Raw genomic sequence first — 15,476 nt, forward strand, 5'->3', positions numbered from 1 at the left:
GCTGATGTTGGCCTCTTTTTTTCTTTCAAATTAGCTTTACAATGAAGAAGTCCTTGATCTCTTCGACACAACGCGTGACATGGATTCAAAGAACAAAAAATCAAACATAAAAATCCACGAAGATTCAGCGGGTGGAATATACACGGTGGGGGTCACAACACGGACTGTAAATTCAGAATCTGAGGTAATATTTTTATTCTCAATGAAAATGAGATGACTTTTGTAAAACATACTAGTGTGTGTGTGTGTGTGTGTGTGTGTGTGTGTGTGTGTGTGTATCTATTTTTCAATATAGATACAGATATAGATATTCTTCCTTTCCACTCAGGAGCTCAAGACAGCAGGCATGTTTTCGCCCTCCCTCTTCCCTATCTGTTATGTACTGAAGTTCTCACCCTGGGCCAGCAGGGGGATACTGTAGATAGTTATGCAAATAAGGGATCAAAAGTGACGTTCAGTGATTGGATAGTTTTAGAAAATTGTTACAGTTACGTTGTACTGGAGCTCTATATAAGCAGGCTGACTGAACCCTTCAGTTCAGTTCAGTTCTGGCCTGTGAATAAACAAGAGCTGTTTGAAGAATCGCTGTGTCGTCTGATATGTTCACCCACAACTTAACACTATCCTTGCAGCAATCCTGAGTGGTAGGTTAGGCTGAGAAACAGGGATTAGTGCAAGATAACTGGCTGAACTTGGAGCTCCCTGGTTATAGTTTCAGTCTAACTGCTACACCACAGTTCCAGTTACAGATCTGAAGAAGTGTATCTGAAGAAGTGTGCATGCACACGAAAGCTCATACCAAGAACTAACTTAGTTGGTCTTTAAGGTGCTACTGGAAGGAATTTTTTTATTTTGCTACACCACATTGACCCTTGCCCAAGAACAGGCTTAGTAATACAGTACAGGTGACTCCCCACTTACATGGGGGTTACATTCTAGGCCCCCGCACGCGTAAGTGAAAGAGATAAAAGGCAGGCATAATTGCTGCTATCCTTGATTTGTAAGATGGGGGTGGAGACGCTTCTTCAGGTATACTGGACCAAGGCCATTTAGGGCTTTAAAGGTCAGCATCAGCACTTTGACTTGTGCTCGGAAATGTACTGGGAGCCAATGTAGGTCTTTCAAGACCAGTGTATGTGTGTAGGTTTAATTTCAGCCATATATCCTTTCCCCCACCATTTTTACAGATGATGCAATGTTTGAAGCTGGGCGCTTTATCTCGAACCACTGCCAGCACTCAGATGAATGTTCAGAGCTCACGTTCACATGCCATCTTCACTGTCCACTTGTGTCAAACGAGAGTTTGCCCTCCAATTGATGCGGTATGTATTATGCTATTTTTGTCTTGGAAAAATCAATAACACTGCAGAGCAATATCTTGTATTAGAGTAATAGCCGAAACTGATTTTCTTGGTCCACCTTCTTAAGTTATACTGCTTGGTGTGGGAATTGTTGCAGTGTGATGTTAGAATGGTGGCTCATGCCACCATTGCCCTTTTCGTATGGAAGAAGAGTTTGGATTTGGATTTGATATCCCTCTTTATCACTACCCGAAGGAGTCTCAAAGCGGCTAACATTCTCCTTTCCCTTCCTCCCCCACAACAAACACTCTGTGAGGTGAGTGGGGCTTTGAGATTTCAAAGAAGTGTGACTAGCCCAAGGTCACCCATCAGCTGCATGTGGAGGAGCAGAGACGCGAACCCGGTTCACCAGATTACAAATCTACTGCTCTTAACCACTACACCACACTGGCTCTCCTGGAGATGCAATATTGTATTTTGTATGCCATATTGGCTCTTTCCATATAGCCCATGGCCTCTCAAGGATTCTGTTGGTACAAGAAAGAAACAGCAGTCTTGCAGTAATAAGATACGAGGCCTAAGTAATTCAAAGGTCCACCTACGTTTAGACAGCGTTGCCATCCTTCCATTTATAATATTTAAATAATTTACACTTAAAATCAAATTGATTGAGATGTCCACCTGTTCCCATAGCAACAGATCTCCCTTGGTTGCTACAGGCCTCAACCATCCTGCACTGTAGGTCTTGCGTCTAAATAACTCAAATATTTGACAGTTACATTCGCAAATATTGTGGGATTAGAGTTTAGTTCTGTTGGGGAAGTTGAAAGTGCGTTTAAAGTTGTGTGTGTTTGTATAAGCTGTGGGGGATATCTCTGTAAGGAAAGTATATTTACACTTAAAACTTCCATAGCCTAAAGCTTAGTGCACTAAGAAATAATTGGGCCCTTGTCCTTGATGTGTGTGGTGTCTTAATAGGAGTTCTAAAGGTTCTAAATACTATATTATAAAATGTTATGTTAGGAATTGGCAAGTACAGAACACTTTTGTTTTAAATTACAAACATTGTGACCATGAGCAGTATCAGTCCTTCAGTGTTTCAGCTTCCTTTTTAAAAGCGATTTAATTTGATTTGAAAACATGCGAAGTATGCTTATTAGAAGGATTCGCTTCGCTTCCAAAATATATTATCCATCCATGCATGTAGGCATATGTTTGAAGATGTGAACCTTGGTTTTAATTGCCTTTAAAATAGAAAGTATGCATTTAAAATGAAAACGGGGTGGTCACAGGAGCGGAAAGCCTTTGACTTGCTTTCTGCTGAGTTAACAGAAAAGAAAGAAAGCTCTTTGCCATTATGAACATATTTTTCTCAAGCACTTTTGTTTATATACTGGAAATGTTTCAGCTACGTGAAAACTGTAGTGTGCTTATGACGACAGATGTCAGGATAATTTATATTTTTGTCATTTATCCTCTTGAGTTCTGTACAAAAATCTTTCACTTACAGAAAAATAATTCATGCTAATAACAAATGTTTGCTAAAAATTTCGTTGTCAGTGGCAAGATTGTAGATTCTGAAACCTATTAATTGTTATGTAGAAGTGGTTTATATGAGGTTATACTTTTATTGCCTGGAGTTTGATCCTTCTCTTCTGAAACATTCATGAACAACTCACATTCCCCCCCTCTACTGGTAGCTGGAAATATTACAGGGTCTCTTTTTCCTAAGGATGGAATTTTTTTTAAGAGTTGAAGGTGGTTTGGAAGAGTCCCGCAGTTGCTTCAGATGCAGTAGACATTATAGCTTTTTGAAACAATGCAAAACCTTATTTACCCAGAGGCAAGAGTGGATCACATGTGCAAACTGTAAAAATTATTTTAAATGTAAGCTTTCAGCTTAATATATGGCTCTAGCTTAGGACTCCGGTTAGTGAGGATAATAGCTTCTTTATTCTAGTTTATCATCTAGTGAATGCTGTCTGTAATTCTCTGGGAGCAGGCGAAAGCATAGAGGCAGTTGTATTCTTTTCCCTGCCTCCATTTCACTGTCTCTTCTTCTGCAGAGATTTCTAAAACTTGCTTTCCTAAAGAGGATTTTGATGGGCCCACATTTGCTGTTTTCCTCTCTTTTTGCCCTGCGTTGCTGGGAGCATGGCTTAAATAGGGAGAGGCAGTTTGCTGGTCTTTAAAAACACGCCGCTCTCTTTGCAGCCTCACCGGTCTTCTTTCTTCACCACAGGACAACATGACAGATAACAGAATGATATCGGAGTCATCTCAGCTAAATGAGTTTGAAACCCTTACTGCTAAGTTTCATTTTGTGGATTTGGCAGGGTCCGAACGATTGAAGCGCACAGGGGCCACTGGGGAGAGAGCGAAGGAAGGCATTTCCATCAATTGCGGACTAGTAAGTACTACCTTGACAGCATTTTCATCCTCCTCATTTCCTAAAATCATTACATACCACCTTTCATTACATAAGAAATACCAAGGCAGTTCACAAGGCAGTAAGAAGGAGCGTCTCCATCCCCATCATTCTGCCTGGACACTGAGGTCCAGCGCCGAGGGCCTTCTGGTGGTTCCCTCGCTGCGAGAAGCCAAGTTACAGGGAACCAAGCAGAGGGCCTTCTCGGTAGTGGCACCTGTCCTGTGGAACACCCTCCCATCAGATGTCAAGGAAATAATTAACTACAGTGGTACCTCGGGTTACATACGCTTCAGGTTACATACGCTTCAGGTTACAGACTCAACTAACCCAGAAATATTACCTCGGGTTAAGAACTTTGCTTCAGGATGAGAACAGAAATCGTGCAGCAGCGGTGCACTGGCAGCAGGAGGCCCCATCAGCTAAAATGGTGCTTCAGGTTAAGAACAGTTTCAGGTTAAGTACGGACCTCCGGAACAAATTAAGTACTTAACCCGAGGTACCACTGTATCTGACTTTTAGAAGACATCTGAAGGCAGCCCTGTTTAGGGAAATTTTGAATGTGTGACATTTTAATGTATTTTTAATCTTTGTTGGAAGCCACCCAGAGTGGCTGGGGAAACCCAGCTGGATGGGCAGGGAAGAAATAAATTATTATTATTATTATTATTATTATTATTATTATTATGACAATGGGGGGGAATACAACAATAAAATCCATAATGGCAAAACAGGAGTTAAAATAGCAATATCATTTACAGTAGGCAGAAATGCCAGGAACTGATATTAATGGTCAGGAAATACCCAGGTAAAATAGGTACATTTTTAATGGAAGAGCCCCAGAGTTAGTGCCAACCTGTTTTCCAAAGGGAGCAAATTCAACATGGTAGGCACCAGCGTGGAGAAATTCCTTCTCTGTACCACAGTGAGATAGATGTCTGCAAGCCATGTCATGTTTAATAGGGCCTCCTCCAGCTGTTTATGGCCTCATAAGCCAATACTAAAACCTTCGAAGAATCCCTGAGGCAGAAATATACTTAATGCACAGGTCCAAGGATTGCAGCGCTTGGATGACATTCTTGCCAATTATTTCAAAGCTATGTGGGGGGTGTAACTAGTCAACTGTGGCTAGTTTTTAATGTTTGTCCCACTTTTTAATGTTTGTCCCACTGTTTGCATTCTACCACCATGCCATTACAAACGAACAGCTCTTTAAATGTGCCACGGGACTCTTCATTTAGTTGTTGCAGTTTAGCCCGGCCGTCATGTCCCTATAATTGAGATAGTTGATAAAACAGGAATTGCTTCCCTACAGTAAAATAGCTGTACTGCAATATAGTGGCTATAAACACTGCATTGCCATAAACGTTGACTTTGACTTGCTATTGGAGCTAGCGACATTAGACTGTCTGACACTGGAGCAAAAAATGTGGATATTAAATTATACTTGGTTTTTTGGGGGGTTGTTGCTTTTTTACAAAAGTAAGCCTGAAAGATATTCCAGAGCCAACTCTGTACTGGGGAAAACGGTTCTGTACATGACTACCTTGCCTGGGATGCAAAGATGGATGCATTCCATTTGCAGGAGAGAACTGTGTGAAGCTTTCCTGGCAGTTTCCCTTGCATCAAGTCTTGTGACTAAACGGGCAACTCATTTCTAAAATAGAACAATGGCTTGCGTCTATGACAGTGAAAGCTACCGCAGTGGAAAAGGACAAAGTATAGTCCTGCTGCTGATTCTGATTGTGTCAATACTTATGTGTGTTTTTGGGTGGTGCTGGTTTTTTCGGGGCAGAATTTTATTAAAACAAATGTTGCATATTTTATAGCTGGCGTTGGGCAACGTAATAAGTGCACTGGGAGATAAGAGCAAGAGGGTCACTCACGTACCATACAGAGATTCAAAATTAACACGGCTGTTGCAAGACTCCCTTGGAGGAAACAGGTACAAGCAATTTTTTTATTTAAAACCATGTTTGAAAGAGATGTCACAAGAACTTTGATTAATTTGCTGTTGATGGAACTAAAGTGTATTAGAATACAATAAAACAAGAACCACACTGGCTCTCTCTCTCTCTCTCTCTCTCTCTCTCTCTCTCTCTCTCTCTTTCTCTCTCCCTCCCTCCCTCTCTCTCTCTATTTCGTATAGCTGAGCTGAATTAATAGAATTGGTTTTTCTGCCTCAGCAGAGAAAACACAGTAGCACATTTCATCTTTTTGCTCTGGGTTGCTTGGAAAATGATGCAGCCCCATAAATAAAAGAGGAAATTACCACTCACCCCTTATAAAATCCAGTAGCACGGACAGAAAAAACTCACAAGGGAAAACAAACTAATGTAGAGCACAAGTAAATGATCTGTTTAATAGGAATACTTACTCTGAACCCTTTTAGAGAGACGGTAATGCAGTTAAGCTTCATTTGGATGAAAGCTTGAGGGAATGGTTTTCCAGTAAAGGCTTCAAAAACAAGGCCATTTAGAAGTCAAGAGTTTCCTTGAATTTGTTGTGCTGTAGAACTCTAACACTTGCAACTTAATGAGAGAATGTGCAGTTGAGAATCCTCAACTCGGCCAGTTTATTAAAGAGTTAGTAAGCTTTGCCACGGGAATAGCATGGGAATTCTCCTGTGGGAATACCTACTCTTTTCCTTAATTTGGATCCCATCCTCCCATTACATCCTCCTGCAACATCCAGATTCTTTATCATCTTGGTTGCCCTCCTCTGCACATGTTCCAGCTTTCAATGGTCTTCTTAAATTGTGGTGCCCAGAACTGGACATAGTAACCCAGGTGTGGTCTGACCAAGGCAGAATAGAGCAGGGCTCTTCACTTCCCTTAATAGGGACACTATACTTCCGTTGATGCAGCCATGCCCCTACACAGCCATGCCCCTTCTGATACTGTACAATAATCTTACAGTTGTGCAGTAATAACAATTACGGGTGCATTGCAACATTCAGTGCAGATCTGCGTGTTGCCTTTCAGCCAGATCTGCTGTTTTCTGTGCACATACATGGGCAAATGATTTGTAGTATCTTCTTTCAGATAGTGTTTTCCATTAGGTTCCATTGGACGTAACAGAACTTGCAAACCATTATCTTGAAACTGAAGCTCCCTTGTGTTTTCACCGTTCTTAATTGCTTAGTTTTGGAGCATATAGTGGCTTAAAAGCTCCCCTTTCATGCTCATTGGGTCACTCTCGGATTTGCAGACGAGGGGCCCTGCTGCAGAAATATTAACAGGTCCACACTATCGCTACACACCACTGATTGTACAAGCAGCCTCCTGCCTGGTCAATCTTTGGCTCCAACCCAATGGCTCCAGTGAAGTGAAACTATGCACATGCTTGTGATTTCTTATTTTTCCACTGTAGCCACTGAAAGAGCAAGCGGCTTTTGAAAGATAGCTGTTCAGTTCAGCAGTGCAAGTGTCTTTGGCGGACATGAAAATAAGTACATTGCTGTGCTAAACCTTATTCATGCATCTAAATCTGCTGAATATTGACCACATTCTATTGGTATACACTGCAAAGAAGCCTAATCTAAAATAGCCCTCAGACGTACTACTGTATTCAGAATACAAATAAGCTTTGACGTTATAGAAGCCTATTTGATTATTATTTTTTAAAATATAAACACAGAGTGAAAGTATTTAAAGTAAAGGCAAGAAGACAGTCTCTGTTTCAGAGACTGTAACTTGCAATAAGACAAATTCATGGTGTTGTGTAATAATTCAGATGGGTAACATTTTTTTATTCATTCCTTAGTTAAGCTATACAGTGGTGCCCCGCAAGACGAATGCCTCGCAAGACGGAAAATTCGCTAGACGAAAGAGTTTTCCGTTTTGGAGGTGCTTCGCAAAACGAATTTCCTATGGGCTTGCTTCGCAAGACGACAATGTCTTGCGAGTTCCTGCTGGTTTTCTTCCCTTTCTCCCCCTTTTTTCTAAGCCGCTAAGCCGCTTATCAGCTGATCCGATCAGCAGATAAGCCGCTAAAAGCCGCTAGTAGCGCTAATCCGCTAATCCGTCAATGGGCTTGCTTCGCAAGACGAAAAAACCGCTAGACGAAGAGAATCACGGAACGGATTCTTTTCGTCTTGCGAGGCACCACTGTAGTATATTTTTGCTGGAGAGGAGGGTGGAGGATGCTGGGAAAGGTCAGAACTTACTATTCAGTGATAGCGACAAAATGAATTGCAGTGTAAGCAAAAAATAAAAATCAGAGAGACATAATAGCAGGGGCGGCGGCAGGGGGACTAGAACAAACAAAAGATCTTGTGGAAACGTATTGGTGACTAATTCCACAAGGTGGCATTTCCACACATAATTATGCACTTTCATTTGGGTCCTTTGTAATCTGCTAAAATTGAAGAGCATTTTAATGGTCAGCACTTTGGATTATGTACAAACTGACATAATATTATTCTTGTGTTTTGTTCTCAGCCCAGTTAACGTTCTAAGAGTTAACCTACTGCTGCCCATATGGTGTTTTGCTAAGTACCATATTCTTTGCTCTATAAGACTCACTTTTTCCCTCCTAAAAAGTAAGGGGAAATGTGTGTGTGTCTTATGGAGCGAATGCAGGCTGCGCAGCTATCACAGAAGCCAGAACAGCAAGAGGGATTGCTGCTTTCACTACGCAGCGATCGCTCTTGCTGTTCTGGCTTCTGAGATTCAGAATATATTTTTTCTTGTTTTCCTCCTCCAAAAACTAGGTGCATCTTGTGGTCTGGTGCGTCTTGTAGAGCGAAAAATACGGGTATATTCACTTCATTGCTTGGAGCTTCTTGCAGATATGCCTGTGTTTAAAATATTTTGATAGGATCAGATAAGCGTGCAGGCCTTCAAAGTAGTGTTACAAGATACAGCTATACTTCCAGCAGCTTCTATAAAGAAGCAAAAATAGGTCAGTTTTGGTCTTCTGCCCGAGATGGAATTCATCAGCTGATACACTCGTGATTTTCATTTTGTTTTGTGCAGCTGTGTTCACCATTGTGCCTTGTTAAAATGCTGCGAGCTGCAACTTTCATTTATTTATTCATTTAGAAAGAACTCCCCCCCCCCCCCGTATTATTAGCAAGGTGCAAATAATTTCTGGATACATTTTACATACCTTTGGTTGGGAACAATACAAACAGTTTTGCTTGGTTTTAAAGTTCTGATGAAGCATGTTAGTGTATTTATCATCTTTTGTTTATATGTAGCAGTGGCACACAGCGCTGCCCTTGCTTTTTTGCTTCCGTTGATAAAACCTGGACTGTTTCTAACCTGCAGCCAAACCGTCATGATCGCCTGCGTAAGCCCCTCAGACAGAGATTTCATGGAAACCTTGAACACTTTGAAGTATGCAAACCGGGCACGAAATATCAAGAACAAGGTGATGGTTAATCAGGACAGGGCTAGCCAGCAGATTAATGCTCTGCGGAGCGAGATCACGCGGCTCCAGATGGAACTCATGGAGTATAAAACGGTAATACTCATTATAATGTTTTCCTCAGTAGTCCTTGGCTGCTACATTGAACCATTTTGCATGTCCAGGTTTGTTCCTCCTCTCCCCCTCCTTCCATGGTAAAGAGAGGCGTGTGTCCCTCATATAATTGATTTTTTTTAAATTAAAAAACCCCCCCATATGCTTCAGAGTGGGACAAGTGGGTACTTTGTTTCCATCAGCAAAGCTTAGTTTACATTCTGGAAACTCCAATGTTTCCTGTAAGCCAGATAAGCTATTTCATATCAGTTTCTGCTAGCTCCAGACATTTAAGCAGCCATTTCCTAACAGACAGAGCTTGTGACTCTTTCCAACTGCGGGTCCACACTGTCCTTTCTGCTGTTGGCAAAAACCTGATTAAAAATATCAGGCTTGCAGGGATATGCTTCGCAAGCCAGTGAAATAAGAACAGCACAGGAGAGAGTGAATCCCGCTGTATGCTATTATTAATTTGTCTCCGAAAATCATAAATCAGGCATGGCCAAACTTGGCCCTCCAGATGTTTTGGGACTACAGTTCCCATCATCCCTGACCACTGGTCCTGTTAGCTAGGGATGATGGGAGTTGTAGTCCCAAAACATCTGGAGGGCCAAGTTTGGCCGTGCCTGTCATGAATGATCTGGCACTCCCACCACATATGTAATATACAGTGGTACCTCGTGTTACAAACACTTCGGGTTACAGACTCCGCTAACCTGGAAGTAGAACCTCGGGTTAAGAACTTTACCTCAGGATGAGAACAGAAATCGCATGCTGGCACCGTGGCAGCAATGGGAGACCCCATTAGCTAAAGTGGTACTTCAGGTTAAGAACGGTTTCAGGTTAAGAACGGACCTCCGGAACGAATTAAATACTTAACCTGACGTACCGCTGTATGTGCATTTGTGGCACATTTGAAACCAGTGAACTTCTGGGTAGATTTTATGTAACCTGGCCAGAATTAAGAACCAGAGTAGCAACAGTTTATACTAAACCTCGCTTGCTGATAAACTTATTGGAGACCTTCTCACAAAGCCCCAAATCTTGACTCATTTCTGCTCAGAAATGCTAAAATCCAGGACTTGTATCTGATGTGCTTTAATAAGTGTAAGGATTCACGTTTGCACAGCAGAGCTCACTCTCTCCTTCCCCCACTTCCTTCTAAATCTGTTCCAGTGGTTCCCCAACCTCTGCAGCAGAATTGGGGATGGAGGGCGCAAACACAAATCCTTGCACTAATGGGTTTCTTTTTCACCCTGCTCTAGCCATCAAGTCATTTTCCTGAGATCCATTAACAATGTGTAATTTGTCTTCATCATCTGTTAGGGCAAAAGGATTATTGATGAGGAAGGTATGGAAAGCGTCAATGACATGTTTCATGAGAATGCCATGCTGCAAACAGAAAACAACAACCTCCGAGTCAGGATAAAGGCAATGCAAGAGACTATTGATGCACTGAGAGCCCGAATCACACAGCTTGTGAGTGATCAGGCCAACCAGGTCCTGGCCAGAGCAGGTACTGTGTACTCTTCTCGCCGAAAAACGTTGTATGTCTCATACTTTGTCTGCAAAGGCTCTTGGGCATTGTTCACCTCCTTGTTTCACAAGTATAGGGGCTTCCTCAAGTTAGTAATGCACAGAGCCAGAGGGAGCGCAGACTTCAGGTTTGTGAGATCTACTAGGGGTGTGTGTGTGTGTTTTACTGGAACCCAAAGGTTTATCAACTAAAACTAGGTGCAAAAAACATGCAGCTACAATTAAAGAACAGGACATGCCTGAGCACAATTTGAACTACAAAATTTATTTTCACTACCAGAATTGAACAAAGAACAAAACATATATATGCATATATTTCATTCTCTCTCTCTCTCTCTCTCTCTCTCTCTCTCTCTCTCTCTCACACACACACACACACACACACACACGTATTCTGTAATTGATTTTATAGCTGCAGACTGCTTAGAAGCTGTTTTGGCGTATAAACGGCATAAACAAACAAACAAACAAACAAAAACCTCACACGAAAGTCTTCATTTCAGCAGCCTAATTTAGATGTAAAATGTTGCTTTGTTTGTTGCTATTGTTAATCGAGAGAAAATTGGTAACCCTTTCCAATCTACTGCAAATTGCCCCAGAGATGCCCAGTGGATCCCTATCTACATTCTGCCCATTCCCAAACATAGATAATTTGAGTAAACCTGAACTGTTCAGTAAAACTGAAACTGTACATTCTGCGAACTAACCCTTTCTTGTACACATTCATCATAATTTATTATTTCTACCCTGCCCATCTGGCTGGGTTTCCCCAGCCACTCTGGGCGGCTTCCAACAGAAGGTTAAAAATACATTATTTCTTTGACATCTGATGGAAGGGTGTTCCACAGAGTGGGCACCACTACCAAGAAGGCCCTCTGCCTGGTTCCCTGTAACTTACCACTGATTTGTCTACATAAATCCATATTTCCTGTGAACCCCTTGGCACAGGGCTGGCCCAATATATTTTGGGAGTGAAGATCTACATCAGGCATAAGGGGAGAGTGCAGCGACAGAAACAGCAAGCAATGCATTCCTTGGAAACTGGTTCTGCTGCCCCTGTGGATTGTGCCACCTGAGGCGTCATCTCACCTTGCCTCATGGGTGGGCCAGCCCTCCCTTGCCTCCTTGCCTGTGAAGATTTAATTTCCCCTTCTGAATATTAAATGCTGGTCCCCATGCAATCCTGATAACAACATTTTGTGTCTGTCTGCCATTCTAATAAACACACTCTAATATTGGTTGTTGTCTTTTTAAAGGAGAAGGTAATGAAGAAATCAGCAACATGATTCATAACTACATCAAGGAAATTGAGGATCTCAGGTATTATTCATTTGACATCTTTTGTGATTTTGTCTCGCTTGTGTTTCCCCCCTAGAATGTAGAATCTATGCGTAGCTCTATCAGTCTATGTGGTTAAAATGTATTGTCTATATGTGTAACCTGGTAGGACTCTTGTTAGTGGTTCACCATGGCTCTAAAAAGCATTGTTCTTCATCCCAAGGTTATTTCTAATGACCCTGAACAGCAGTTGTCCAATAATTAAATAGCTGACTTTCTAGAAAGTATAATTAGAACAGAACATTATCAGTTCCTGTATTTGAGCTGCCTTAAGTGGATTCACGTAGCTCTGTGAGCATTTTCCACCGGATCTTCGGTTAATCTGTGTTTGGTATCAGAGTGGGACACACCAAAGGACTCCACTTATTTTTTTATTTTATTTTTTTGCCTTATTCTTACCGCTAGTGAGTGTGTGACCTTGCTTGGAAATGTTAGATCATGATTTAGCAGTCTGTGAATGTAGCTGCTCATGTGTTCATACGTCCCCTTTCTTCATTTAGTATGGCCTCAAGGAGAAGGACAGAAGCTTTTGATTCCATTTTTAGCTAACCACAATAAGCGCTGAGTTCAAACCTAGACAAACTGTGGTTAGTTGACTATTGGTTTACTGAACTGAGAAAATTTCAAATCAAGATTTATGACATTGGCTTGTTTCAGTAGCCTTCAGCTAAGACGGAGAGCCATATTTGAGCATTATATCTGAAGCAGATCACATGCACCCGTAAATGTATTCCCTTACTGCCCACTCTATGAATCTAATGAAAGCTGTTGGTAGAGCATGAGACTCTTAATCTCAGGGTTGTAGGTTGGATCCCCACGTTGGGCAAAAGATTTCTGCATTGCAAGGGATTGGATTAGATGATACTTCTGGTCCCTTCCACCTCTACAGTTCTAAGATTCCATGAAATAAGTTTATTAGTCTTTAAGTTGTGTTGCTGTTGCTGTAATACATTAGCAAGACAGTACATTGGAACAAGGTGCTTAATCATCACTTGTGAAAACATCTGGCATTAATATAATATTGCTTACATATGGCACCCCAGGAACCCATTTTAGTACAGTGGTACCTCAGGTTACATATGCTTCAGGTTACATACACTTCAGGTTACAGACTCCGCTAACCCAGAAATAGTACCTCGGGTTAAGAACTTTGTTTCAGGATGAGAACAGAAATTGTGCTTCGGTGGCATGGCCGCAGCGGGAGGCCCCATTAGCTAATATGGTGCCTCAGGTTAAGAACAGTTTCAGGTTAAGAACGGACCTCCGGAACGAATTAAGTACTTAACCTGAGGTACCACTGTATTTTTATTTTTATTTAAAAATGTTTGTGTGAAGCAGTTGGCTAGAACCTTGAATATTCTTTTAGAAAAATATTTAACAAAAACGTATACTGACATTTTCCATTTCCGCTTTCATTTCTACAATTTTCTGTGCCCAGGGCAAAACTACTGGAAAGTGAGGCAGTGAATGAAAATCTTCGCCGCAACTTGTCGAGGGCCTCAACGAGGTCAACGTACTTTGGTGGCCCCTCTTCATTTTCTGCTTCGATGCTTCCCTCTGATAAAGAGACAATCGAGATTATTGACTTAGCGAAAAAAGACTTGGAAAAACTGAAGAAAAAAGAAAAGAAGAAGAAAAAGAGGTACTATTTTAAACTACGTTTGCAAAGAATGCTGTCTGTTTTAACCAGGGTACTTTTAATTGTGAGATGAAGAAAAGCCCTTCTTTGGGCACTTGACTGCAATAACAGCTGCATAAATCCTGCGCACACTTAGCCAAGTCTTCATCTCTACAGTCTGCAGCTATGGCCTGGTTTGCATGTAATGTTGAACCTTGGTTAACACTACATACGCAAGCTAAAATGAGTTTGAGCATAGCGTTGCGCTTGTTTGCTCCCATCTCACCTTCTTCTCCTATGCAGGTGGGAGAATGGCTTTTCTAGTGTTTAGTTTCACTTCAAAGAATTCTGGCGTGTTATGTACAAACCCACGATGGTTTGAAGCAAACCCTGGTTAACGTCTAAGCAGGATAACACCAGACCATGGGTTGTGAAACTGGCTTGTTAAACTAAGCAGAGTTCATTTTAAACTACAACCTTTTGTCCATACATTACAGTAAGCTAGGATTCTTTGAAGTGAAACTAAGTGCAACGAAGTTTTTCTGCCAGCTGAGAAGGGAATGTGCAAACCTTTTGTCAGGCTCATTCTATTTTGTGCATATGGTGCCAAATCATGGTTTAGTGTTGCATGTGAACGAGCTCAGTGGATTATGTACATATTCTTACTTGGAAGAGAATACTGAGCTATGAATGTTTTGGAAGCTCCAGTTAAAAATAAAAGTTCTACTAGGTATAGTGTAGTTGCTTAATTTGAAAGACACATATAGCAGCCATTGAGATTTACAATTGGTTATTGTTAAAATGGCTTGTTTTTCTTTCTTCATATCCAGCCTATGCCTGACTTGCAACATCTCTGCATTTCCATACTCCATTTGATTCCCCCCTTAACTTCTAATCCTCCCAAATCTTCCATCAACCACTGGATTATTTTAGGCTGTGTTAATAAGTAAAACAAGGAACCAGTAACTATAAGCAGTTTCCCTACAGGTAGACAGTTGTCCTTCATTTCCTATTTAATGACACTTACATTGTGTTTTATCTATGTGCAACAAGCTTACAGTGAAACAAATGCATCAGTCAGAGCAAACACATTCATTTTCTGTTTGATTATGAGTGTTTACTGCTTGCTAACTGGCTGGTTTTTTTGTTGGCTAAATGTAAAATATAACAGCCGGTTGTTGTGGAAGTAGCAGCCTAAGATGAAGACCTTATTGAGCGGTCTTCCCTCAAATATGGTGATTATATCTAGAAGGTATCCTAAACTGTGTCATTAGTCTCTTTGTGTGTGTTGGCCATTTTCTTCTGTAGCCAGGAAACAGATCTGAACTCTAGAACTCATTTGAATGACTTAGTTTTACATGACTGAAGATGAGCCATTTAAAAACTTGCTTTTCATCTAATTCATAATCATTATCAACTTTTGATTGGAAATCCCCAGTGTCTTTAATTTCCCCCTCCCCCTTATAATGGTAACTGAGGAAAGAAAAGATAGACTTTGTTAGTTTTGAGTTAAATCTAATTCTCAGGTCAAGTTCATAAGACTTGACAGCTCTGCATAAGTGTATAAGGATAACTGAACTAGGAAGTTGTATCAGAAAAGCACAATTTACTTGTAGCCCAGTTTTGTATTTTAGTGTTGTGACTGTGTCTCTGAGATACAGAGCAAAATCGTTGTGCCTGTCACCTTATCGCTGAACTTTGATGTATGGTTGCAGTTTCAGGCTTTCCCTTGGAGAAACATAGATGTCCTTGGAAGCTTATCAGGGGTTTTCCCCAGTAATAAGATTTG

At 41.2% G+C, this 15,476-nt stretch overlaps 1 protein-coding gene across 16 annotated transcripts in view; it reads left to right on the top strand.

Moving 5' to 3' along the window:
• Positions 1 to 15,476, top strand: part of KIF21A (kinesin family member 21A) — a 95,576-nt gene that overhangs the window by 34,807 nt on the left and 45,293 nt on the right. For all 16 annotated transcript variants that reach the window (XM_083463262.1, XM_083463266.1, XM_083463255.1 and 13 more), the window contains exons 4-11: positions 35 to 184; positions 1,188 to 1,322; positions 3,544 to 3,711; positions 5,559 to 5,674; positions 9,003 to 9,198; positions 10,522 to 10,711; positions 11,988 to 12,051; positions 13,508 to 13,711. In XM_083463262.1, the coding sequence (XP_083319388.1) occupies positions 35 to 184; positions 1,188 to 1,322; positions 3,544 to 3,711; positions 5,559 to 5,674; positions 9,003 to 9,198; positions 10,522 to 10,711; positions 11,988 to 12,051; positions 13,508 to 13,711 (1,223 nt within the window). The remainder of the gene's footprint in view (positions 1 to 34; positions 185 to 1,187; positions 1,323 to 3,543; positions 3,712 to 5,558; positions 5,675 to 9,002; positions 9,199 to 10,521; positions 10,712 to 11,987; positions 12,052 to 13,507; positions 13,712 to 15,476) is intronic.

The sequence above is a fragment of the Podarcis liolepis genome, assembly GCF_965112155.1.
Source record: "Podarcis liolepis genome assembly, chromosome: 10".
NCBI lineage: Eukaryota > Metazoa > Chordata > Lepidosauria > Squamata > Lacertidae > Podarcis > Podarcis liolepis.